The sequence below is a fragment of the Triturus cristatus genome, chromosome 12 (genome assembly GCF_964204655.1).
Source record: "Triturus cristatus chromosome 12, aTriCri1.1, whole genome shotgun sequence".
Lineage (NCBI taxonomy): Eukaryota > Metazoa > Chordata > Amphibia > Caudata > Salamandridae > Triturus > Triturus cristatus.
Window position 1 is genome coordinate 636,306,128 of NC_140595.1, and position 24,432 is coordinate 636,330,559.

Genomic DNA, 24,432 nt, shown 5'->3' on the forward strand with positions numbered 1-24,432 from the left:
TCGGGGTAATCTGGGATACCAATCTCTCTTTCCAAAAACAAATCCAGACGGTATCCGCGGCCTGTTTCTCGAAGATGAGGATGATGAAAAAGTTCATCAATTTCCTCCCCAGCCAGACTAGGAAAACTATCGTGCAGGCTCTAATCACCTCCCATCTGGATTACGCCAATGGACTGTACCTTGGTCTCTCCTTGGGCCTCCAGCGTCGCCTCCAGACAGTCCAGAATGCTGCTGTTCGCCTGGTCTGTGGTCTCCCCCTTCGTGAACGCATCACTCCCCATCGACATAGGCTGCACTGGCTCCCGGTTCATAAAAGGGCGGAATTCAAGGCACTTACCCTAGCTCATCGGGCTATCAAAGGAAAGGGTTCCGCATACTTATCCAACTGCCTTCGTCCATACAGCAATACCAGACTACTCCACTCGAGCTCTAAACATCTCCTTTCCACCCCCAGAGTTAAAGTTCGTTCTGGGGGAAAAACATTCCAAGTCTGTGCTTCCTCCCACTGGAACAAGCTACCCTTGTCCATCCGGACAATCCAGGAGGAACTCCCCTTCCGGAGAGCTCTAAAAACCTTTCTCTTCTGTTGATACCAACTGAGTCAGACACAGCATCAGCTCTCACAGAAGCGCCGGGACACCCCGTTGGGGTATCTGTGCGCTATACAACATTCCCTAATAATAACAATAATAATAAGCACTACTTTTTGATTTATTCTTTATAAATGTATAACTCCCGTTCTACTTGTTGGATTTGTGTCACTTTGGTCTTATTTTACTCATAAATTATAATCTATTTTTCTAACCCTGTCTGGAGTATTTTTGTGGTGTTTCTTTATTGGGTTAGAGTGTGTGTATTACACAAATACTTTACACATTACCTCTATAGATAAGCCTGACTGCTCTGTGCCAAGCTACCAGAAGGTGAGCACAGGTTATCTTTTAGTGTGCATCTGACTAGATCGGTGGTTCCTGCTTGAATATGGTGCATACCTATGCCAACCAGAAACCCCAGTTCTAACACTCTGCTGTACTCTGGCCAAAACGTAACCCTTTCAAGGACTTGAAGCCACCTCTTGGTCCATGGCCAAAGCATTGGAGTGAGGGGTCACTGATTTTGATATCTGCCAGGCTGCAGTGTTGGTGTCAGTTCACATGTTTGTGGAGCATTACTGCCTCAGCAGTCAAGACGGGCCCCTCGACCAGTCATCGTCCTTTAACCACCCAGTTCTTTGGAGTAGACTCCTGAACATAATAAGGGTTTCAGTTAGATTTTGGGACACCGTCACCTTTAGTGTGTATGACTATGCAGGAGGAGAAAGGTTAAGAAACTGACAGTGCATGGAGATGGCACTTGATTGTGACTCCACTCCGTAACTTTTTTTTTTTGACATGTTTTTATTAGGGTTTTGCATATATCACGTGACTCCACTCCGTAACTTATAGGGCAGTTCATAATCACTATGGAGCCACATAATGCTACCTATCAGCGCACATCAGCATTGCTGTAAAATTCTCCGGATCCAATCTGGCGCCTAGGGATATTCCATTATTGAGGGTAAGTAACTTGTCCCTTCTATATATCAGGGCTTAGAATACTTTCTTTTTGAAACCATTGCTGTGTATTCGAGTTCACCTTGTGCACACTGTGACCAATCCTGTAATAATGAACTAATTATTGTTGTTGTTTTTTTTAAATTATTATTTCTTTTGAAGACTGACACCTCAAATCAAGTTCTCGCTTGTTCCTTTGCAAAAATTGTGGACTTTTTGTTTTTTTCTTCACATTTATTTTGATACGGAGAAGTTGTATGTGTATAGATAATAATCGAAGTTGTAAAACATATTATATATATATATTTTAACATGAATATTTATTTCCTCAGTGTATATTGAAAAGATTGTACCAAAGGGAATACCTCACAAGAAGAATGATAGAACTCCTGATTGTTCATTTGAGGTAAGCCATAATTTCCCCTACTGAAATTATTGATCCACCATATTATTAAAATAAGGTACATTTGTAAAGGGGTTTTTGGTTCAGAATTCAGAACATCTGATATTCGTTTATGATGTAGCAATAAATACATGTGTTATTATTAACATTTTCTATTTCCAAAACACTTGCTTCCTCACTGTATAAAATATGTTATCACTGTGCTGATATTTAGATCCCTTTTGGTACTTTTTCATCTGCTAAGTGGGTTTAAACCTGACTGGTGATCAAACCACTTGGTGTAAAGATTCAGGGAAGTCTGTGACATTCAAGGCGCCACACTGGAGGTGAGAGGTGTAAATATGAATTTATTTGCAAATGCTATGATATTTACATTGAGTGACCCTGGTTGACCTTGATGTCTTTGCTCGCCGCATTGGACAACTTCCAAAGAGTATCTGGTTTTGCTGTAAATTAAAATGCAAGTCAGAAAAAGCTTGATCTTAACATGACTATATGAGAGAAGGTGGAGCTATGGTTAATATTCCAGGGCCAGGGTTTGAGATACTGGAGCATAACGGTGACTAGAGTGCTGGATAAGTTGTGCAGAGCAAACTATCATGGGCTAGTAAGGACGATGAAGATGGATTTTAGCAGGTGGATGGGACGATTTGTGGCTGGAAAGAATAGCGGTGCTAAATCAAAAATATGGTTCTTCCACAGCTGCTTAGCTTTTTACAAGCTTTATCAACTGAACAGTTACAATAGGCATTACGTTTTGCCACATAAAGAGGAGTAGAACATTTTCATCTGCAAAGCACTGAGTCACCGTTGCTAGATCTAAAAAGATTTATGAAGATTGCAGACTTATTTGATCCTGTTCTGGTATTGCATGTCCTATGGCTTCAGAGAATTGACTTGCACAATGTGCATCAGAGCCCTAAACCTCTTACACTGACTAATTTTAAATGTAAATTCTGTAATCATCACGGGGCAGCCTGGGAAGTTTTGAAATAGTAAGAGGGTGTTAAATCAGACCTAATTGTGAAAACCTTAAGAGAGTGTATGTCTGCTGGTAAAACGGCACCACTTTTTCATAGAGAGAAGGAGGTGCTTAGACTGCATCCTTTCCTTCTTACCAAAAATAGTTATGGTTCTACTTGAAACAGTGCATGCATTTACCAGAATATTTTGAAAACTGTTCTACTCCAGTGAAGCAAACCCTGCATACTGTGGTCATGAATTGAACTTGGAGCTGTTGGTGAGAACAATATATTTGTCAGATACTTAATATTCTGAAGATAATCTGGGTAAGTGCATGAACAGGGGTCTCTATTTGAGTAAATCTAGCACACTATAATCGTAAACAAATGGTATTTAATGTACAAATAAAATGCGAAAAACAAAAATGTAATAGACAACGGAGTGGATGCTTGTGACAGACTAGCTTGGTGCTCTTTGAAGTGTGATTCACTCATGTGATAAAGGTGATCAAAGTGTGTATCAAAGCAGTAACGAACAGCATGGCCGGTGAATTATAATATACAATGAGATGGGGCTGCGTGTAAGTTGGCAAAATTTCGATCCTATTGTAAATACAGGATCATCATCAAGACTATGTCAAATATAGACCAGAGAGAACACTGTAAAATGACAGAAAAAGGAACCCCTAATCTGATATACAAGTAAGGAGCAACATACATATGTGAAGGAAGAAAGGAGTGTGAGCTACTAACTTCAAGTCACAATACACGCTGTAATAGAAAAGAAAAGGAATTGTGTGTAAGGTGCCGGTCACAATATGGAAAGAGAAGGAGAAAAGAAGAATAAATAGATCACTGAAACTGCAAAATGAGTAACAGGAAGACATGGTTCAGGAAGAACATCAATCCAAAACGAAACCTGTTCCCTTTTTCTCCTTTTTTACTACAACACTAGCTCCAAAGTTCTTCATCCTTGAGTGCCTTATGTAGTTTACATGGCATGTTTTTTTTTTTTTTTTTATAACTGTGTTATTGTCTAATTGGTCATTTCTGAGGTTATGCCTTGCAAGATGTTAGGGTTGTTTTCTTATTTTCTCTCCAAGAATGTGCATGTATTTCTCTTTCATAGCTCCTTTTTGCTTCTCCTTCTAGTGGGAGAGAGAACTTTCCTTTCACGTGGCATTTGTTTCATCAATTTTTCTCTTTGCTGTTTTCTTATGTGTATTTAGAATGCTGGAAGAGTACACTGATCGAGCTGTTACTACTTGTGTTTTTTAGGTTAACATTTACTGATCTGTTTTTTGACTGCTCATTCTTAGCCTCAAAGCTTCTTAATGTAGAACAATCAGCTTATACCCCTCACAGCCCTTTCCCCTATGGTCTTACCTGTAATAGAACTGTGATTTTGTGGACTTAAGTTAATAAGCTTTTTGGTGGTTTTCTTAGGGCCATATATTACTTGAAACGAAGACTGTGGTGTTTTGTTTGTTATTATTGTGTTGAATTTTCCTTCCAGTTATAGAGAAGTTAATAGGGTCAGTTATTAGAGCCTGGCTTATGCAGTCTAGTGTCATGTCTGCTTTCTAGGAATGTATTTTTGGGTGCACATAGGTATTGTGAGTACCGAAGGTATTGAATGCCTAAAGATGACGCTTATCTCTTTTTCCGGTGCTCAGTGCTTTCCTTAATTCTTGATTGCCGTTTATGGGGACATTTTCTTTTGCTCACTGGTTGCAGTTACAGTCGTTGTAGTAGGTACTTCAACAATTATGGGTGTATTCTTCAAATGGAGTTGATTATCAATAATTTGCCTCTTCTGAATTGTGTGGAATGACTGTGCATTATCTGATGGCTCACCATCACTCAACTTGTGATTCATTACTAGTCAAACCCATCTTCATCGTTAAATGCTGACACTATTTGTCTAATATATATCTTCTATTTAGATCAGTGTCAGCCTCAATGAGTTCCCCTCTCTCTCACAGGTCCTTAAGTTCTCAGTCACGGGATTTTCTCTGTTCCCGATCATATGATCTTCATTGATAGTCCTAAATGCTAGAATATGTCTTGCTGCAATGCACAGACACCAGAACTCCTTTTGCAGAGTCCTTTTCCATGGAAACAGCACTAAATAATGGATCTGTCCATGAATTCAATGAAGTAAATATGTAACGGAAGCCTATCAGAGGTATAGTTTTTTCCTAAATGTGCATATAAAGTTGTCTTCTGCATCGTAGGATCTTCATTGAAGTCATAAACTTTGAATAATTCCCAGCTGCCTGCGCAGACTCTGGAACATCTCCTTCAATATATATTAACAGTTCAGGAAAAGTGCACTGAAGAATGTTCATCACTGAAAGACATTTTCCATATAGTCTCAGTGTAATCTGTCAGATTTATTTTTCTCCTGATTGCTGTAGGAGAATGGTGGGAAACACTCTAATATAGCCTTTTAATGCTCAACACTTAGTCATGGAAAAATTGCTGCGTATATACAAAAACAGCATGATTCCACAATACACTGTAGTGGCAGTTTGCCTGAGAGTGCCAGTTCTTTTTTCTGGCTTTTTCAGGCAGGATATCTGAACCCCTTGGGTGTCTTTTCACCTACAAATCTTTTCCTATCTTATATTCAGCGCTTGTTAAAGCATTGTACTCGACAGTTTGACATCTCTACTGTCGAGTACATTAATTCTTTCCTAATTTGTGACTGGATTATTAGTCAGAATGCCTGCTCTTTTTACCAAATGCCCATCATGTTGCTAATAAGGTCTGTTTGGCATGTCTGTCACCTACATACCTCACTAAAAGATGTGACATTTGTAGTAAAATGCCAAAAGGATGCCTAAAGACCGAGAGGGCATCAGACTGCATGGTTGGATGCAGGATATGAAGGCAGAACAAGAAAGGAAGAAAAGGAAAAGAATGGAAAGATCATCCTCTCACCATTCTGCAGAAAGCATCAAAAATCAGATTTGGACTCCCACAGAGGGAAGTCTAAGGACAGGAAATCTCCTTCACAAATTCGGTATTGACACCATTCTCATCGCTGTCATTCATTTACGTCAAGAACATCACTGCGGCCAAGAGTTTTGGCCCTGGTTTTTTTGCTGTGAAAAAAAAAAAAATCATCAGTCATCGCTCGATTTCTAAGATGGTGGCGGGAGACCCACAGCACTGTCGATGCTGAAAACTACGACCGCGCCGCCATCTCACTCTAGCTCAGCGTCAAAGTCACAGTTCGATTTAAAGATCCCACCGGTTGGTGTCAGTCTCAACACTCAACGTCGAAGACTAAAATTAATTTGGCTTAAAGTGACATTTCTTGCAACTAAAGACAATGGTTCACACAAAGAGCATTTGCACGACGTCTATTACAACTCTCGACGTTGAGGGTTCCTCAAGTCAGTTTATTCTCTTCTTCAAATCTCTACATGTCTCTGGTGAGGAGGACTATGTTACAGGTTTGGGAGGGACTGCTGGTGACAAAATAAATAATTGAGGACTCTCGATGTTTTTCCTCACCTCTTACACTCCTGTGGGGCAATATAGATTTTACACTAGGCGTAGTCCTTCAAACATCTACCACTACCAGGTAGTGCAGTTTTGTCCTCTTTGCTGGTGATATAGCTACCAACCCCAGTCCTATTCTGAGTCGTATCAGAACTACCATCTAATATGAGGGTCACATCCCCTCCCATTACCAGTGACCTGAGTTCCAAGCCAATATTATCTGAAGCATGCAGCTAAGAAGCTCCTGCCCCTGGTTGGACTCTTAAACTGATGCTAAATTCAGTGGTTCCCCATTGGACCCCCCCCCCCCCCCCCTCAACTTCTAATCTACTCTCCTTAACTAATAAACTTATATTTGTGTAGGACTGTTTAGGAAAAATACTATATAGGTATTTCCTTGGTTCTAAAGCAGTGCTGATCTTGTCACACCAGGTCCTGGAGAACCTGTGTGTGCGTGTAATAGAGTTTACTCCCCTTTCTCTTGACAACATATGTAACAGCATTCAGTGTTTACATTCTGTAGACTCTGGGGCAGTGCTTTCAATCCCTTATTCCATGCGAAGCGTGAAACCCAAGATGCGTGTCTGTATGATGGGTACTACTCTCTCCCTTCATTCAGAACAACCTTTCTCCTACTGTGAACTATGAGGGCTAGACCTCTAAAGGGGCCCAAATCAAACATTTGTATTGTAAATGTATTTATTGAGTTTTACAAAGTAACATAGGCCATATTATACAATGGAATACAGTGATATAGTACTCTTGAGTACAGGAATCTTTGAGGAGTCATCCTACAGCAACCAGCCCATGACACAAATATAACCAAATAAACAGTGCAATTCCAGTGTCATTCTGCAGCACGTGCGGGTAAAGAACAGTATTAATATTAGGTGACCGTTGCATTTTTTGCATGGAGGTAGGCGAGGCAGCAGGGGAGTGGAGCCAAGGAGGGAAACAGCCGCGAAGGAGAGGGGAGAAATCGCACAGAAACCATTCAGACATCATACATGCACATTTTGAGAGGTGTCTCTGTTCATGGGCCATTGACTCTGGCAGAATCTGCACATGCCTCCTGGTCACAAACTACCTCCGAGCGAGGGCGCACCGGTGGGTCCCAGTAACTGGTTGAGGACCAGCGGAGCAGCAATCTGCATAGGCGGAGCAGTAGAACTTCTCTCCGACAAACTGGCATCAGAATCTTCCTCCCCATCGCCATCATGCAATTTATTGATCATACTACCCCAGAACTCAAGGTCCTGCTCCGTATCATTGTCAGTATGGACTCTCTGGAGTCTGCAGTACGCAGCCACTGTCCACTCCAGAAGAGCCAACCGTCACTTGGTCCAAACCAGAGGGGTTGGACTAGCCCAATGTATTGCTATACATCTCCAGGCTAAAACGAACCCCAAATGGTCAAATTGGTACTGCATTTTTTCTCTTCTTAGCGAAAGGTAACAGCCCCAGTAGGCAATGATGGATTGTGAGTTCTTCCTTCACATGTGTTACTCTGCTCAGTTCACGTAGTAGCTCATCCGAAAACCGTTGTAACAGCGGACAGTTCCACATGATATGCCCAAAGTCAGCCGGAAGTGCACTGCAGCAAGAGCACCCCGTGGGTCTTGTCGGGTAGACTCTGTGCAGACGTTGCGGTGTAAGGTTAAGCTTTATGTATGTAATAGATTCGCGTCAGCTTAAACAAGGCAATACTAGCCACTTCTCTTCCAGGGGATCTCCTCATCTATAGTCCTGAGCACTGAATATTCCCGCCCATGTGCGGGGACCCCGAAAATAAAAAACATTATATATGGGGAAAAAAAAAATATATATATATATTTCTCATACCAATGCAGCCCCCATCTAAGAGGCTAAACAATGCAATAACAAATGAACTGCTTTTGCAAACACATAATGTATGTATAAAAACACAGGAGGGCAAGTACCACTTGAACTCTTTTTTAATGAGTAAACCACATGGAAAAGCTGCAAAAAAAGCAGACATTGTTAGCCTACAGGCTGCATTGTAAACCAATAGCATAGAAAATGAAATCATTTGCACACAAAAACTGGCACCGTGCCTTTAAGGCAGCCAGGACCCCCAGCTTCCCATCATGCCTCAGGGGTGACAGTTAGGTCAGTTTGTTCTTTCTGGCTCCTTCAGACAGGACCCTGGATTCACAGCTCTTCCTTTTTTGACTTTTCTGTCAAAAATTGTCTAATTTTTTGTGGATTATTTGCTTTCACATGACCTCTTTTGGCTTTAGATTGAAGGTTAAAACTTATTGGAGTTTCAAAAATGCCTTTGTTATTTGATCCTTGCCCTGCCTGTGGCAAAAAGAAGGCTAGATCAGATACACACTCTGTGTGTATACTCTGCCTCCCTGATTCTCACTCTTCTGCCACCTTTCATCACTGCAAGAAGTTGTCAAGAAGAACCATCAAGGAGAGGGAGTGAATTCGACTAATGGCCTCTCTGAAAGAGGTAGGTCTCCAGTGAGGCAACAGAAAAAGAGAACACGGCCGACGTCGAGAGGCAAGACCCCGACCTGTTATCCTTCGGCGTCGGGATCGGCGTTGAAGCTACCGACGGCGAAGCAGCAGTCGTCGTCCAAGACTACGGTGGTGCAGGCGCATCACACTTCTACTTCTATGAAGTCGAGGACGGCGCTCTCAAAGTCGACGAAGGTAAAGGGCCCTCCGTTGTCGTCAGCCAGGCGACGTTGAGGAGCAAATCTCAGTCTGCGCTGGCTAGGTGTTCGTCGTCGAGACAGATCTCTCCGGCGTGGCCACCTCGACAGCGATCGGGGTCGAGGCACAAGTCTCCATCGACATCGGTGCAGAGATCTTTGACGTTGAGACACAAGACTCCACCACCGACGTCGAAGCAGAAGTCTCCGTCGACATCAGCACACCGGAGGTCGACGTCGAGACACCGCTCGTCGGAGCAGAGGCAGGTGCGTCGAAGCAAGGTTCTCGGTCGCCGTCAGGCAGACTCTCGACGTCAAGACACAGATCAACTTCGAGACTGAGTCCTCCTTCGAAGAGGAGAAGGTCGACGTTAAGGCAGGCTTCACCGTCGCCGGGACAATGATAGACGTCGGAGGCAGTCTGTCCAGAGGGGACGTTCAAGATCGACGACGAGGCTGCAGTCTAGAGGGGCCTCACCTCCAGTAAGCCTTTCTCCGTCATAATCACCGACGTCGAGAAAAGGTTCTTGCTGCTCCCCTTACAGATTATCATTGTCCAGATCTCCGTAAGTAGGGATCTCGATGTCTAGTAGTCCAGTGGGCATCCTGATTCAGCGGACAGGCCTGCACAAACAGAGGAAAGAAAATCTCCTGCACGCTCTCCTGAGGGACGAGAAAGGCAGAGATCGCCTTCTATCCATCTCTCACCGAGATGAAGCCGGCCTCTGCATCACTGGGCCGCAGCTCCAGCAACAGGGGCTCAACACTACTCATGCCCCCTCCACAGGTCTCCGTTGGCTCGACTTTTGCAGGCTGTGGACAGAGATCATACTCCATCGAGAGGCAGAGATCTCAGTCGCTCTCCTGCACACTCTGAAGGAGGTCCAGATCGAGAAGCGGGAGGAGAAGGCACAGATCTCCAACGCCTTCCTCCTCTTCCACACACACACACACGTCACAGAGAGACGACTCACCGACTTACTGACAGCCCACCGTCGAGGGTCTCTCCGGTGGATGACGTTGGCACTTTCCAGGATGTACTTTCCAGAGGGGCAACTAAACTGAACATCCCTTTGCCTACTCGGCAGAGCTCGTCTTCAGTTATCTTTGAGACTTTAGACCAGAGGGCTGCATCTAGACCGCTGTTGCCATTGGTGCCAGGGCTAATCCAACCGGTCATGGACATTTTACTTACGCCGGCGACCCTCAAGACCGCGCCGGCTAGGATTCTGAAGAAATATCGTCCACCGGAGGAGGACCCGTTATTTCTTAGATCTGATCCCCCACCGGATTCTGTTATAATTGCTGCGGCAAAAGAGACTCACTCAGTTGTCTCCTCCTCTACTGTTCTACCAGATAAGGAGAGTAAAGCACAGGATTCGTGGTGGAGGAAAGTCTGCGGCACATCAGCCTCTATGCTCAAGGTCTCGAGTGCATCGGCTTTTTTGGGTCGCTACGATAGGTCCTTGTGGGACTCCCTTCAAAGATTTACGGAAAAGCTTCCCAGGGAAGATCGCACAGATTTTGAAGAAATCTTGCAAGAAGACAGCTTGGTGGCAAACCAAGTGATCAGCGCCGCAGCTGATGGAGCTACTCTTTCAGCTCACTTCTATGCCCATGGGATATGCGCTAGGAGAGCTTCCTGGCTTCTTCTCACAGCACTTAAACCAGAAGCGCAGTCTTGGATCCTCCATTTCCCCTTCTCCGGCTCATCTTGATTCGGCGCACACACAGATGAGGAAATGTCCCGAATGAAGACGGAGCTAAACACTAAAGGCCGTGGGTCTAGAAAAGAAGAAAGAGTTACGAAGACGCTTCAGACCTTACGATTGACGATCCTCTCAACAGAGGGTTCAAACCCCTCATTGGCAGAAACATCAGAACCAGCAAGGTCAGCAAAGGTCTCAGTATCAAGGCCGGCGTTCCCCTAGGGGAAGAGGAAACCAGCGTCAGTCCGCTACCGCCGCTAAGACGCTGACCAAACAATGAGTGCCCACTTCCTCCGTCGCCGTTTACCACAACAGTGGGGGGGTGGGGGGAGTATTTCAAATCATCTCAGAGTGGCGAGCTAGCACAAAGGAACAGTGGGTGTTAGCTGCGCTGCAGAATGGGTACTCTCTACGTTTTCGATGCCATCCCCCCCTCAATTCCTCCGGTTCCATCATCGTGCCAACAGATGAAGATATTGCAGAGTGAAGTCGCCACCCTTCTGCGAAGATCAGCCAACGAGAAGGTGCCAATATCACAGCAAGGTCGAGGGGTCTACTCAAGATACTTCTTGGTAAGAAGAGTCGAAAATCAGAATACAGACCCATTCTGGATCTGCAAACACTCAACAAGTCAATCAAAAAGGAGAAGTTTCGCATGTTGGCTCTCCATCAAATATATCCACATCTCAGACAGGGAGATTGGATGTGTTCGCTGGATCTGCAAGACACCTACTTTCATGTTCCGGTCAGTCAACATCACAGGCAATATCTGAGATTCCTGGTGGGATCGTCCCACTACCAATTCAAAGTGCTACCCTTTGGGTTGAAGTCAGCTCCCCGAGTGTTCATGAAGTGCATGGCAGTGGTGGCAGCCGCACTACGTCGGAGAGGCATCTTCATGTACCCTTACCTGGACGACTGGCTGCTGAAGGGTCCATCCCCCCACAGAGTGAGGAATCATTTCCTGCAATGCCTAGAGCTTTGTCACGGGCTCTGCCTTCATGTGAATTTCAAAAGATCAACTCAGCAACCCACACAGAGAATGCATTATCTGGGTGCGCTGGTAGACTCCGAGGTAGGAAAAGTGTTGCATTCGGAGGAGAGACAGTTATCCATCGCACAGAAAGGCAGACCTATTTTGGACATTTATTGAGCACTTTTTCCCATTCCTGGCTCTTTGGCCGTGGCAGGTCTTGTTGCTGCTTCTTGTCCGGATCTACCCCAGTGGGGTTTCTGGCCCAAAATGCTGTATGCCTCTGTCAAGGAATTTATGATAGCCTCCCAAAATAGTGAAGTTTATTTATTTATTTTTACCTTTGAAACTTTAACTGTGAATGATTTCAGAGGACACTCCTGTCCCATGATGTAAGTGGAGCCTGGACGCTTCTTGAGATTTTCTTTCAAGTTGTACAGCTGTCAAGCCCCTTTCATGTCCCAACAAAATCTGTGAAGCTTAGGTACTGCCTTCAGCTTCTATTTGACCCTGTTCGAAGGAAATGTCGCTTCCATGACCCATAAATAGGATAGTCCTTGGACAGTTCTTATGACTTTATTTGAAGCTCTTCTGCTCTCTCAAATCAGTGATTCTTGGATCTTTCCTATGACTTTTACTTAGAAATTGTTCCACGGACCCAGTGCTTTTACATCCCATGAGTAGGAGCTTGGTCCATTTCTGTGATTTTCACAAAGGGCTTGCTGATTCCATGTTCCATGAATGCAACTGGAACATGGAAGAATCCTAATACTTTTTTACAGGTTGTTTTGAGGTCATGCGATTTTGATGTTGCGTGAATATCATTCAATGCTTCTAATTGGCTTTTTTTCCAAAACGGTTTGGGTGAACATACTCTTACCACATCCTGTGAATATCATTGGGTATTGGAAACCTTCTTCTACTTTAGAGGTGGCCAATATTGAGCCATGAGGTATCTATGCCATATTTGTGAGATCTCTGATGAATTATATGATTTACAAGAGATTATCAAATTTATGGTGTGTTGCTCTCCTGAAAACCTGTCAAGGCTGAAGCCCAAATTAACCAATGTTAGACACCTTGCTCCTTTTTGTTCTTAAGGGTTTTGAGGGGCACATAGTTTCTATGTTGAAGGTGTAAATAAAACTATATCGCTAGCATTGTCAGACTTCATGGACCACTTCTTCCCCTGCCACTTGAAGAAGAGCGGGAAAAGATGGCTCCGTCTGTATTTAACATCTTTTCCTCTAAGAAAGGCTGCCACTTCTCCGAAGACCTGTCGCTTCAGGAGGGTAATAAGGAGAGGTCCTGGAAGGCCTGAATGTCTGTGCTGTTGTGTTGAAGAGACCCTGCTTTTTATATTGCTCTCATGAGTGTCTCTTCCCTTTTTAAAATGGTGTAAACAAGCAAGTATGTCTGCTGGTGTCTTGGGTGCGTATCATCGTTCTGTGCACTCCATCTATGCAGACAAGACCTGGCCCATTATTCTATTCATGGATCCCTGCCTCCATATCCTGCACAAATGATTTTAGACCATCTCCCTCTTTTCTATGTGGCAACATAAACGATTCTCCAGGTCTTCTGCTTTTCTATGTGAAAAATAAACTGTTCGTCCAGGGTGATCAGGATGGCTCCGTGTTCTTCCTGTTCCAAACTCATTTAGTCTTGAGTGGTTTTTAGCGAATTCACTCTATTCCCCCTGTCCTGTAACTCGTTCTAAGGGCAGATTTTGTTTCAGGTCAGTGCATATTGTGCCTCTCAGCTTTGAACTCTGCTACCAGTTGTCGTCTTCTCTGGTCCTCCTTTCTGCTGTTTCTCCCTGGTCTCCTTTGATTGCTTGGAAGGGCACAGAGGGTTTTCTGTTCTGTAGTAGGGGATCTCTGTGTATAGTCATAATCTATGAATAGTCCCGCCCATGTGCGGGGACCCCGGAGCAATCAAAATATCTCTTAAGCTGTCCAGCATTTGCAAACCTGCAAAGACACTTAAGAGACAGACAAAATAATACAGCCTAATAACAATATGGCTGCACTGGCCAGCACTTCCTCTGAAGTGAACACAAAAGCCAAAATAAAGTTTAAATGTCATTTTTATTCACATCTGACATGTTCCTTTATTGTATCACACTCCCTTCACCAAAATCCCTTTAAACAATAGAGAGGAAGGGGTGGACAGACAAGCCCTATAGGCTGTCATTATGTGTCTGCTAAAGGGATACCGTGCCTTTAAGAAACTCTCCAGAGACCCCCGGTATCCCAGGATGCACAGCCAAAGCAAGTTACTTTCAGTTCTTTTTTCCGGCTCCTGCTAGCAGGACCCTGGAGCTTGAGCTCTACCCTTTTGGGTGGATATTTGGACTAAATCTTAGATTTTTGGATATTTAGTGTGTTCATTCGACGTCTAGAGCCTTTCTGTACTGCATCCTGCGTTTTGGTGCAGTTTGCTCACTCTTAGCATGGCTTTATTTGATAAATGCCCTGAGTGTGGGAGGAAAAAGGCCAAGACGGACCCACATGATGTCTGTATCCTCTGCTTGTCTTCCTCACATGTCCCTGCTACGTGTGCCATCTGCAAGACCTTCTCCAAGAGGACCCTGAGGGACAAGGAGAAGATTCGCCTCCAGGGACAGGAGAAGCAGAGGACAGGTGGGACTTCGGGGCATGGAGGATCCCATTCCCATTCCCCTTCCTCTGCCCATGCTTCAGCCACTGAAGGGACCTCCGGGCAAAAACAGCAGCAGAAACGACACCTACCGGCTGGTAGATCGCGTTCGACGTCGAAGGCGACGACGTCGACGGCGAGAGGTAAAGCACCGGTGTGCTCGCCGTCGATCCCGGACTCGGGATCGCGGCGTTCTCGACGTTCGACGTCGAGAGAGGGTCCGGCGAGACCTAGGACTAGGTCGCCGTCGAGGATTCCACGGTCGTCGTCGACACACAATCGACGTCGTACCGAGCCCCGCGATGGATCGACGCCGACGACATCGACGCCGAGGCACCGGCGGCTGCCGTCGAGACGGAGGGGATCGCCGTCGAGGCACAGATCGCCGTCGAGGCACAGATCGCCGTCGAGGCACGGCTCGCCGTCGAGGTGAAGGAGATCGACGTCGAGGCGAAGAAGATCGGCGTCGAGGAGACGTCGTTCACCGTCGACGTCATGGGGCCACCGGTCGACGTCGAGGGGACGCCGGATGGCGAGGAGACGACGGTCGAGGTCGACGATCAGTTCGACGTCGGTGACATCGGGGAACACGTCTTCGGTGATTACAATCTCCAGTCGTGGATCTAGGAGGCGACGGCGCTCCCCCTCGTTTACTTCGGCACGGGATAGGACCGCCAAGAAGAGAAGGGTGGACGGGAGTCCGGACAGTGCTGGTCCTGGTTCCCCTGCAAGGAGTGATTGGGCTCCGCAGCCTCTCCCCCAGCCGCTGCCTCGGAAGCCTCCAACGCCTCCTCCTCCGCCTCCTCCTCCGCCTCCTCTTCCTCCTCCTCCTCCTCCTAAGCGGCCTACACCACCTCCACCACCGCCAGTGCCGCAGCTTCCACCGTCTCCTCGGCTACCGGCGGCTCCTAAGGCTCCTCGCAGACAGAGATCGCGTTCTCGATCTCGCCGGAGGTCACGGAGTAGACGCAGGTCGTCCACTCACACGAGGCATGGGCGACGGAGGTATAGATCTCGTTCCAGAGGCACGTGGTATACGGACTCTTCTGGCAATGGACAGCTCTCCCCCTCACTGTTGGAGACTCCGCCTACCCGAATCTCGCCGGTGGATGATATTGCCACCTTCCAGGATGTGCTGATGAGGGGGGCGGCGAAATTGGGGATCTCCGTAGCAGTCCCGGTTCCCACTACCTCGGTGATCTTTGAGACATTGCACAAGGCTCACCTCTCACGCCCCTCCTTCCTTTGGTTCCGGGTTTGGAGGAGCCAGCCATGGAGGTTTTCTTGACTCCTGCGGTGGTGAAGTCTGCTCCCCCACGGTTGCAGAAGAAGTACAGGGCCCCTGATTCGGACCCGTCCTTCCTCAGGGTGGACCCTCCCCCGGACTCGTCATTGTGGTGGCGGCTCGTAAACAACACTCCACGACGCCCTCTTCCACGGCTCCTCCAGATAAGGAGAGCCGCAAGATGGACTCCTTGTGGAGGAGAACGTGCTCTACGTCGGCCACGACTATGAAGGCCGCTAGCGCCTCTGCCCTGCTGGGTCGCTATGACCGATCGCTTTGGGACTCTCTGCAACAGTTTGCTGCCTCCCTGCCTAGGGACAAACGAGAGGACTTCCAGGAGGTGCTGAACGAAGGCATGATGGTCTCCAACCAGATCATCAGTGCGGCGGGGGATGTCTCGTTGCTGGCGGCCCATGGGTACTGTCATGGAGTGCACATGAGAAGACATTCCTGGCTGAGGCTCACCACTCTCAAGACTGAAGCGCAGCAAAAGATCGCGAACTTGCCTTTCTCTGGCTCGACGCTGTTCGGGTCTCATGCGGATGACGAGATAGCACGCATGAAGGCCGAAGCAGAAACCCTGAAGGCCGTGGGGTTGGAAAGACCCAAGGAGCAGAAGAAGTTGTTCCGTTCCTATGGCAGGCGTTATTCTAAGCAACGCGGTCAAGGACGCCAGTCTGGTCACCAGCAGCAGCACCAACAACAACAACAGCAGTTCCCGAGGCAGTCCTTTCAGAAGCGCTAGAGGGGCAGAGGCCAGCATCAATCCTCGTCGGGGAACAAAGGCCCGGCCGGGTCGAAGCCCTGAAAGGTCACTTCCCCCTCGTCTGTTACCCGCTCCGGTGGGGGGGAAGTATTCAGTTCTACCTGGCAGAGTGGAGGACAATAACTAAGGACAAGTGGGTGCTGAATATTGTTTGCAATGGATACAGTCTTCGTTTCACCAGCCCGCCTCCTCAGATTCCACCAGTGCGCTCTCCCTTCATGGTACGGGAGCTCCAGGGGGAGGCGGACGTCCTGTTAAGGAAGAAGGCGATAGAAGCTGTTCCTTTGAGGCAAAGAGGAACAGGCCTTTACTCCAGGTTCTTTCTCGTCAGAAAAAAGGACAAGAACGAGTTCAGGCCTATTCTAGATCTGCGTCAAGCAAACAAGTGGATCCGCAGAGAAAAGTTCCGCATGTTGTCACTGCATCAGATTTACCCTCAGTTGCATCGAGGAGACTGGCTGTGCGCCATAGATCTGCAGGACGCTTACTTTCATGTGCCGATCGCACAAAAGCATCGCAAGTTCCTGAGGTTTCTGGTAGGCAACAACCATTACCAGTATACAGTACTCCCGTTTGGGCTGAAGTCTGCACCAAGGACGTTCTCCAAGTGCATGGCGGTGGTGGCAGCACACTTGCGGAAGAACAAGGTCTTTGTGTATCCATACCTGGACGATTGGCTGATCAAAGCTTCCACGTACCAGGAAGCCCAGTGTCATTTCAACAGGACGGCTGCCCTGCTTCATCGCCTGGGACTGCACATCAATATGTCGAAGTCAGTGCCGACCCCTGTGCAGTGTCTCCAGTACTTGGGGGCCTCAGTCAATACTTTGAACGCAAGCGTGTGTCCTTCGGAGGAGAGACGCTTATCGATCCGTGGGAAGGCCCTGCACCTCCTCTCAGCCCACTTTCCTACAGTGAGGACGGTGTCCTCGTTACTGGGGTCGATGCCTTCCTGCATCTTCCTCACCCCCAATGCACGTCTGCATATGAGACCTCTGCAGGAATGTCTGGAGGATCAATGGGACCAGAGGCGGGGGCGTTGGGAGGACAAGATTCATCTGTCCCAACACGCTCTACAGTCTCTGAAATGGTGGTGCTCCTCAGAGAATGTCTGCAAGGGGACTCCTTTTCACAAGGATATTCCGGTCCAGACCATAGTGACCGATGCGTCTCTCCAGGGCTGGGGAGCGCATTCGGGCCCTCTTCAGATTCAGGGGACATGGTCGCAGACGGAGATGACTTACCACATCAACTTTTTGGAACTCAGAGCAGTACACTTGGCCCTGAAGGCGTTCCATCCTTCCTTCACGACGAACTCCCTGCTAGTTCAGACGGACAATACTACTACCATGTATTACCTCAACAAGCAGGGGGGCTCCCGTTCACGCACGCTGTCTCGGGAGGCACAGACGATCTGGAATTGGCTGGTGGCCAGGAACCTAACGATCACGGCGACCCATCTGCCGGGAGTGCAGAATGCCCAAGCCGATGCACTCAGCAGGCTCGTTCAAGAAAATCACGAGTGGGTGCTAAACGACGACGTGCTAAGAGGCGTCTTCGCAGAGTGGGGCACTCCGGATATCGATCTGTTCGCTACGGCAGAAAACAGCAAATGCCGCGACTTCGCGTCCAGGTACTACCAACCAGGGACGCTGGGGAATGCCCTATGGATCAGCTGGTCGAACAGCTTTCTCTACGCCTTTCCACCCATTCCCCTGATTCCGGCGGTGCTGATCAAGCTGTCGCAATCCAGAGCCAGGATGATCCTGATTGCTCCGGAGTGGCCGAGGCAATGGTGGTTCACCGACCTTCTTCACCGGTCTGTTCTGCCGCACCGGCGCCTGCCGTGTCGGCCGGACCTTCTCACGAAGTTCGGAGGACAGATGGTTCACCCCAATCTCTCGTCCTTGAGTTTGGCAGCATGGCTCCTGAGCTAGTACAGTATGGACACTTGAACCTACCTCAGGACTGTATGGAGATCTTGAAAGAGTCGAAGAGACAGTCTACGAGGACTTCTTACGCCTATAAGTGGAAGAGATTCTGCTTGTGGTGCAAGGCGAAGGACGTTGACCCTACATCTTGTAAAGAAGATGTTATTTTGCCTTATCTGCTGCAGTTAGCTCAATCTGGGCTTAATTTTCAATCTATTAAGGTTCATCTCGCAGCTTTGACTGCGTATAGAAAGGGCCCTTCCCAAACCTCATTTTTTCAAATCCCTGTGATTAAGGATTTTTTGGAGGGTTTGCGTAAGGTGTTTCCCCCTGTTAGACGACCTTCTCCACCATGGGAATTGAACGTGGTGTTGTCCAGGTTGATGAGGGAGCCTTTTGAGCCTATTCATAAGGCTTCTTTGCAGCATTTGTCATGGAAGGCTGCCTTCTTTGTGGCCATTACATCGGCCAGGAGGGTAAGTGAGATTCAGGCTCTGTGTTGTCAAGAGCCGTATACTGTGTTCCATGCGTCTAAAGTAGTGATGCGTACTCATCCTAAATTTTTGCCTAAAGTGATATCTGATTTTCATGTGAATCAAATGATTACTTTGCCTACATTTTTTCAGCATCCCTCCTCTCCGGCGGAGAGGTCTCTGCATTCACTAGATGTGCGTAGGGTGTTGAAATTCTATCTAGATAAGACAAAAGACATCCGCAGGTCGGATCAACTGTTTGTAAATTATGGTTCAGTCAGAACTGGTCTAGCTACCTCAAAACAGTCCATCTCCATATGGATTGTATCCTGTATTCAGCTTTGTTATCAGAAAGCTAATAAGACGTTAGGGGGTAAGCCTACTGCGCATTCCACTAGGGGCAAAGCAGCCACTACAGCTTTGCTTAGGAATGTTCCAATTGCTGACATTTGTAAGGCTGCCACCTGGAAGTCAGTCCATACGTTTACAAAGCATTACTGCCTGGACTCTAATGCTAGGGCAGATGCGCAGGTTGGGCAGGCTTTGCTGAGGAATTTGTTTGCACAGTGATTTGTTGGTGTTTGGTTCTTACTCCACCGCTGTTTGTTGGTTGGGATGGGCTTGCCATTCTATTCATAGATTATGACTATACACAGAGATCCCCTACTACAGAAGGAGTAGTTTCTTACCTGTAACTCCAGTTCTGTAGTAGGGGTATCTCTGTTATAGTCATAAGCGACCCTCCCTCCTCCCCGGTGGAGTAAAATGACAGTATCAGGCCTGTTGTTATACACCTTCAAAAAGAACTGAAAGTAACTTGCTTTGGCTGTGCATCCTGGGATACCGGGGGTCTCTGGAGAGTTTCTTAAAGGCACGGTATCCCTTTAGCAGACACATAATGACAGCCTATAGGGCTTGTCTGTCCACCCCTTCCTCTCTATTGTTTAAAGGGATTTTGGTGACGGGAGTGTGATACAATAAAGGAACATGTCAGATGTGAATAAAAATGACATTTAAACTTTATTTTGGCTTTTGTGTTCACTTCAGAGGAAGTGCTGGCCAGTGCAGCCATATTGTTATTAGGCTGTATTATTTTGTCTGTCTCTTAAGTGTCTTTGCAGGTTTGCAAATGCTGGACAGCTTAAGAGATATTTTGATTGCTCCGGGGTCCCCGCACATGGGCGGGACTATTCATAGATTATGACTATAACAGAGATACCCCTACTACAGAACTGGAGTTACAGGTAAGAAACTACTCCTTTTCTTTGCAGAATTGAGTTGCAACAGTTATTTGATGGTACCATCCGGATTGCTACTGCCTGCCAACGTGTAGAATGTGCCTGGCAAAATCTACTTAGACACTGTTAGACCTGTCAGCCCTTTGGGTGGTCCCTCCTCATCATTATTTATTTTGTCCCACTTTTGCCTCAAACCCTGTTTGAATTTTTCCTTTTTGGGAACCACCAGACTTTTTAGTGTTGCTGCAGATTCAGGGAGCCATTTTATCTACCCCTGAAACTTCTGTCTGAGGGCCTGGAGCACAAAATGGTGGCCACCTGTGACATCACCAGCACCCACTGGAACCTACTAGCACCTTCCAGAACATTCCAGAACCCTGTGACAGTTGGAGGCGGTTTAGAATGTTGGGAAGCTAAGACAGAGAGTTGGCAGTTGGAGCTGGCAGTTGGCACCTGACTGGTGAAGGGAGAGCAGCAGAAACCTGAAGGAGGAAGGAGTGAGGCAGCAGGGGTGGAAACTTGTGCCTGGAGTGGGGTCCATAAACCCACCCTTGATACTAGTCCCTACTGACTGAGCCCAGCCTGAAGCCCTGTGTGGGAAGAAGCAAGAAAAACCATCTTAAGGACCTGGACAGCAGGAACAGGCCTTAGAAGCAAAGAACAGCAAAGTCCTGACCTGATTATTGGTTTCCCTGGAGTCCGACGTCGAGAAGCCTGAGACCCGGAGCCCGAGGTGGAGAAGCGGCGCTGACTGGAAAAGCAGACGTCGTACCCGGAGCCGCCAGAGGTCGAGAGAGGGCGCCGACGGAGGTCGGAGAAGTACCAGAGGTCGAGGAGGAAGTCACCCGAGGTCGAGTGAGCGGCGTCGACGGGGGAGTGAAGTCCGCCCTCCGGAGTCGCCGGAGACCGAGGTGAAGCGTGCCGGAGGTCGGGAGTGGAGATCGCACTCCGGAGTCGCCGGAACCTGAGGAGAGGAGCACCGGAGGTCGGGAGTGAGGTCGCACTCCGGAGTCGCCGGAACCTGAGCAGAGGAGCACCGGAGGTCGGGAGTGGAGATCGCACTCCGGAGCCGCCGGTAGTCGACATCGAGCCAAGGCCGGCCGACGTCATCGAAACTGAGGTCGCCATCGGACCGGAGCCGCCCGAAGTCGACATCGAGCCAAGACTGCCCGACGCCATCGAATCGGAGGTCGAGATCGAGCCGAGGCCGCCGACATCGAACCGGAACCGCCTACCGGCGTCGTCAAGAACTGACATTGCGCCGAGGCCGCCGACATTGAACCGGAACCGCCTCACGGCGTCGACACGACTCCAGCGGCGTCGGAGCTTCAGAAAAAGGGCAGTAAGTGGAATAGAGGGCGCCAAAGGCCCTGTGGAATCCTAAGAGACTACTCTAGGGGTTAGAGAGGTGCTGGAACCAGCTGGACTGTGCCAGGGGTGAGCTGAGACTAATTTAGAGGGGTTGTGTAGAGTGAGAGAGCCAGGTCTCTGGTATTCCCCCCTTGATCTACCTCAGTTTAGGCCTCAGCCTTGTCCAAGCCAGGGAGTAGACACCCTCAAGCCTTCCACATCCCCACAAGCTGTGCCTGGGCCAAATCAGCCCATAGAAATTTAAATGTGATCTGATTCCATGAGTGTCACTGTCAGCTTTTAATTATTTATTGAGGGCACTGTATTTATTGTATTTAACCTATTTATTGCTTCACTGTATTTATTGTTCCATAGTATTTATGGTCGCACAATATTTATTGGTTTACAGTATTTATTGCCTCAGAATATTTAATTGCCTGTATGTATTGCACTTATATTTATGCCTTCCTTATTTATGATCACCCCTATTTATTGAATCATTAAGACAGTATTTATTTGATCTGCACTATTTAAAAAGCTTTGTATATTGTGATTGTGTATTATTTATCTAATCAGCAACTAAGAGAAAAAGAAGATAAAGCAAGATATTTTCATAATTTTTACGGTGTAGAGTCGTTTTTGGAACGGATGCACGCATGGTTATTGTATGGGTATGTCGTATGCTTAGCACGGTGCCTGATTCCTGACCACTCGAGCCAAGCTACCACTGTATGTCCTGGAAAGACCCCGTTACCACCAACCTCTTCCGGTGTGGGAGTGGAGTATTTCCAACATTAATTGGTGTTCAGTGGTGGGATAGAGCTGTGCCTACGTATACTCAACAATAACTGTGGGTAGTCCATAGGCCTACACCGGGAGTTTTCTCAAAGCGGCCTTCCTAATTGTGGGTTTTTGTTTTTTCCAAATTTACTCTGGTGGTGGGAGGAGGTATTATTAAAGGTACCCCCCTGCATTGTTACTGCAAATAACTGTCCTCTGACCTGAGTGGGCAAGATGGAGTTTGTTCTGGAGAATTTAGAAACGTACACTGTGGCCCAACTCAGGGAGTTTTGTCAGCGGGAGGGGGTGTATTGTCCCCCAGGAGCAAAGAAGGGTGCACTCCAAACCAGCTTAAGGGCTTGGGGGGAGGTACGCCGAGAAAGCAAGGCTGAGGAGGAGGACGGGGAGAGAGAGCCCGATAGCGAGGGAGCTGGTTTGTACCAACCTGAGGTGGGGAACCTGTCAGCGGGGCCCAGGACACTTTCCAGGAAGGGCAGCAGTGCCTCTAGCGGTGGCTTGTCTGAAGTGGAGTTAACAGACCGGAGGGAGAAAAGACAGCTCACATGGGACTTAGCAAGGCTGGAGAAGGAGAAGGAGGAACAGAGGATGGCTCATGAGATAAGGCTGAAAGAGATAGATCTTCAGATCCTGAGAATCGGGGCCCACCCTGTACCTAACGGTGGCAGCGAAGAACGAGAGTACACCAGGGAACCCAAACCCTACCTGCCAAAGGACATAGTAGCTAGCTATGGGGTGGGTGACGATATCGCCAAGTGGCTAGCGGCCTATGAGGTCTCGTTAAGGGCCCATGGGGTTCCAGAGAAGTACTGGGGAGGGGGATTGTACAAGTACATGCCTCCAGCTGGTAGGGATGCATTATTGGCCCTCGAGGAGGATGAGCAGACCCACTACCCCACCATGAAACTGGCGCTCATAAGAAAGTTTGGACTAACACCCGAAAAGTACAGACAGAAGTTCAGGGGTAGTCACAAACTGGGCACACAGAATTGGGTGGACTTCCTGGACTATGCAAAGAAGGCACTAGAGGGTTGGATTCAGGGCAGTGAAGTGAGGAACTACGAGGGGTTGTTTGACCTAGTACTGAAGGAACACCTGCTTGAGAAATGTTTCCCTGAACTGCGTCAACACCTGGTGGATAGCAAGCTGACCAGTCCCCGGAAGCTTGCTGAGGAGGCGGACATTTGGGCTAGTACCCGGGTGTCCACAAGGGGGACTGGAGGGGATACTCAAAAGGCCGGACAGGGCGCCCCTCAGAAGAAAGAGGGAGGGGAAAAGAAAAAGGAGTTCTCCAAAGGCCCCCAAAATAACTTCCAAGGGAAGGGAACAGGATTCACCCCTAGGGCTAACCCACCCAGAAACCCTAATCCTGGCCAGAGTCAGCAGCCAAGGGTTGTCCATTGCTACGAGTGCGGTGGCGTTGGACACTATAAAGGAGATCCGAAGTGCTTGAAACGACCACCCCCTCCCATTGGAGGAAAGACCCCCGGAGTAGCTAGTGTAGTGCTCGGGGAGGAGATGCCCTTAACTAAGGGAAGGGAGTGGGCGGGTGTCACTTTAGTGTCCCTGGGAGAACGGGAGATGGTTCCTAAGATCCAGGTGCCCGCCAATACTGTAAAGTATGGGCAGTGGGTCACCATCAACGGCCAAAGAGGGGAGGCTCTGAGAGACACAGGAGCCAGTATGACTATGGTACGTAGCCAACTGGTGTCTCCAGAGCAGGTAATTCCCGATGTACTCCACCCAGCCGCGATGGCTGACGGCAGAACAGGCCACTATCCAGTGGCCGAGGTTCCCTTTGAATGGGGGGGGGGGTTGCAGGTTCACTTCGAGTTGCCGTAAGCCCTGCCGTGCCAGTCGATTGTCTACTGGGGAATGACATGGAGCACAACGCTTGGAAGGAGGTGGAATACCGGACTCACACTGAGATGCTGGGTACACCTGATTGGGCCTGTGTGAGCACAAGGTCCGCGACTACCCGGAGAGGGAGTTTGTTTCGGCTGGAGCCTGGAACAAAGGCCCAGCCAGCTGCCAGTCAAGGGAAGAACCGAGGACAGGAGGAGCCTGCCTCGGCGTCCACACCCCGTAGGACGGATAGGCCACCGGAGGTGGTGGACCAGGAGTCTGCGGTGG

The 24,432-nt window shown here is 48.0% G+C and overlaps 1 protein-coding gene across 1 annotated transcript in view; it reads left to right on the forward strand.

The window, feature by feature from the left end:
- ZCCHC14 (zinc finger CCHC-type containing 14) overlaps positions 1-24,432 on the forward strand; it is a 680,296-nt gene that overhangs the window by 173,822 nt on the left and 482,042 nt on the right. The window contains exon 3 of the mRNA XM_085639437.1: positions 1,886-1,959. Within this exon, the coding sequence (XP_085495563.1) occupies positions 1,886-1,959 (74 nt within the window). The remainder of the gene's footprint in view (positions 1-1,885; positions 1,960-24,432) is intronic.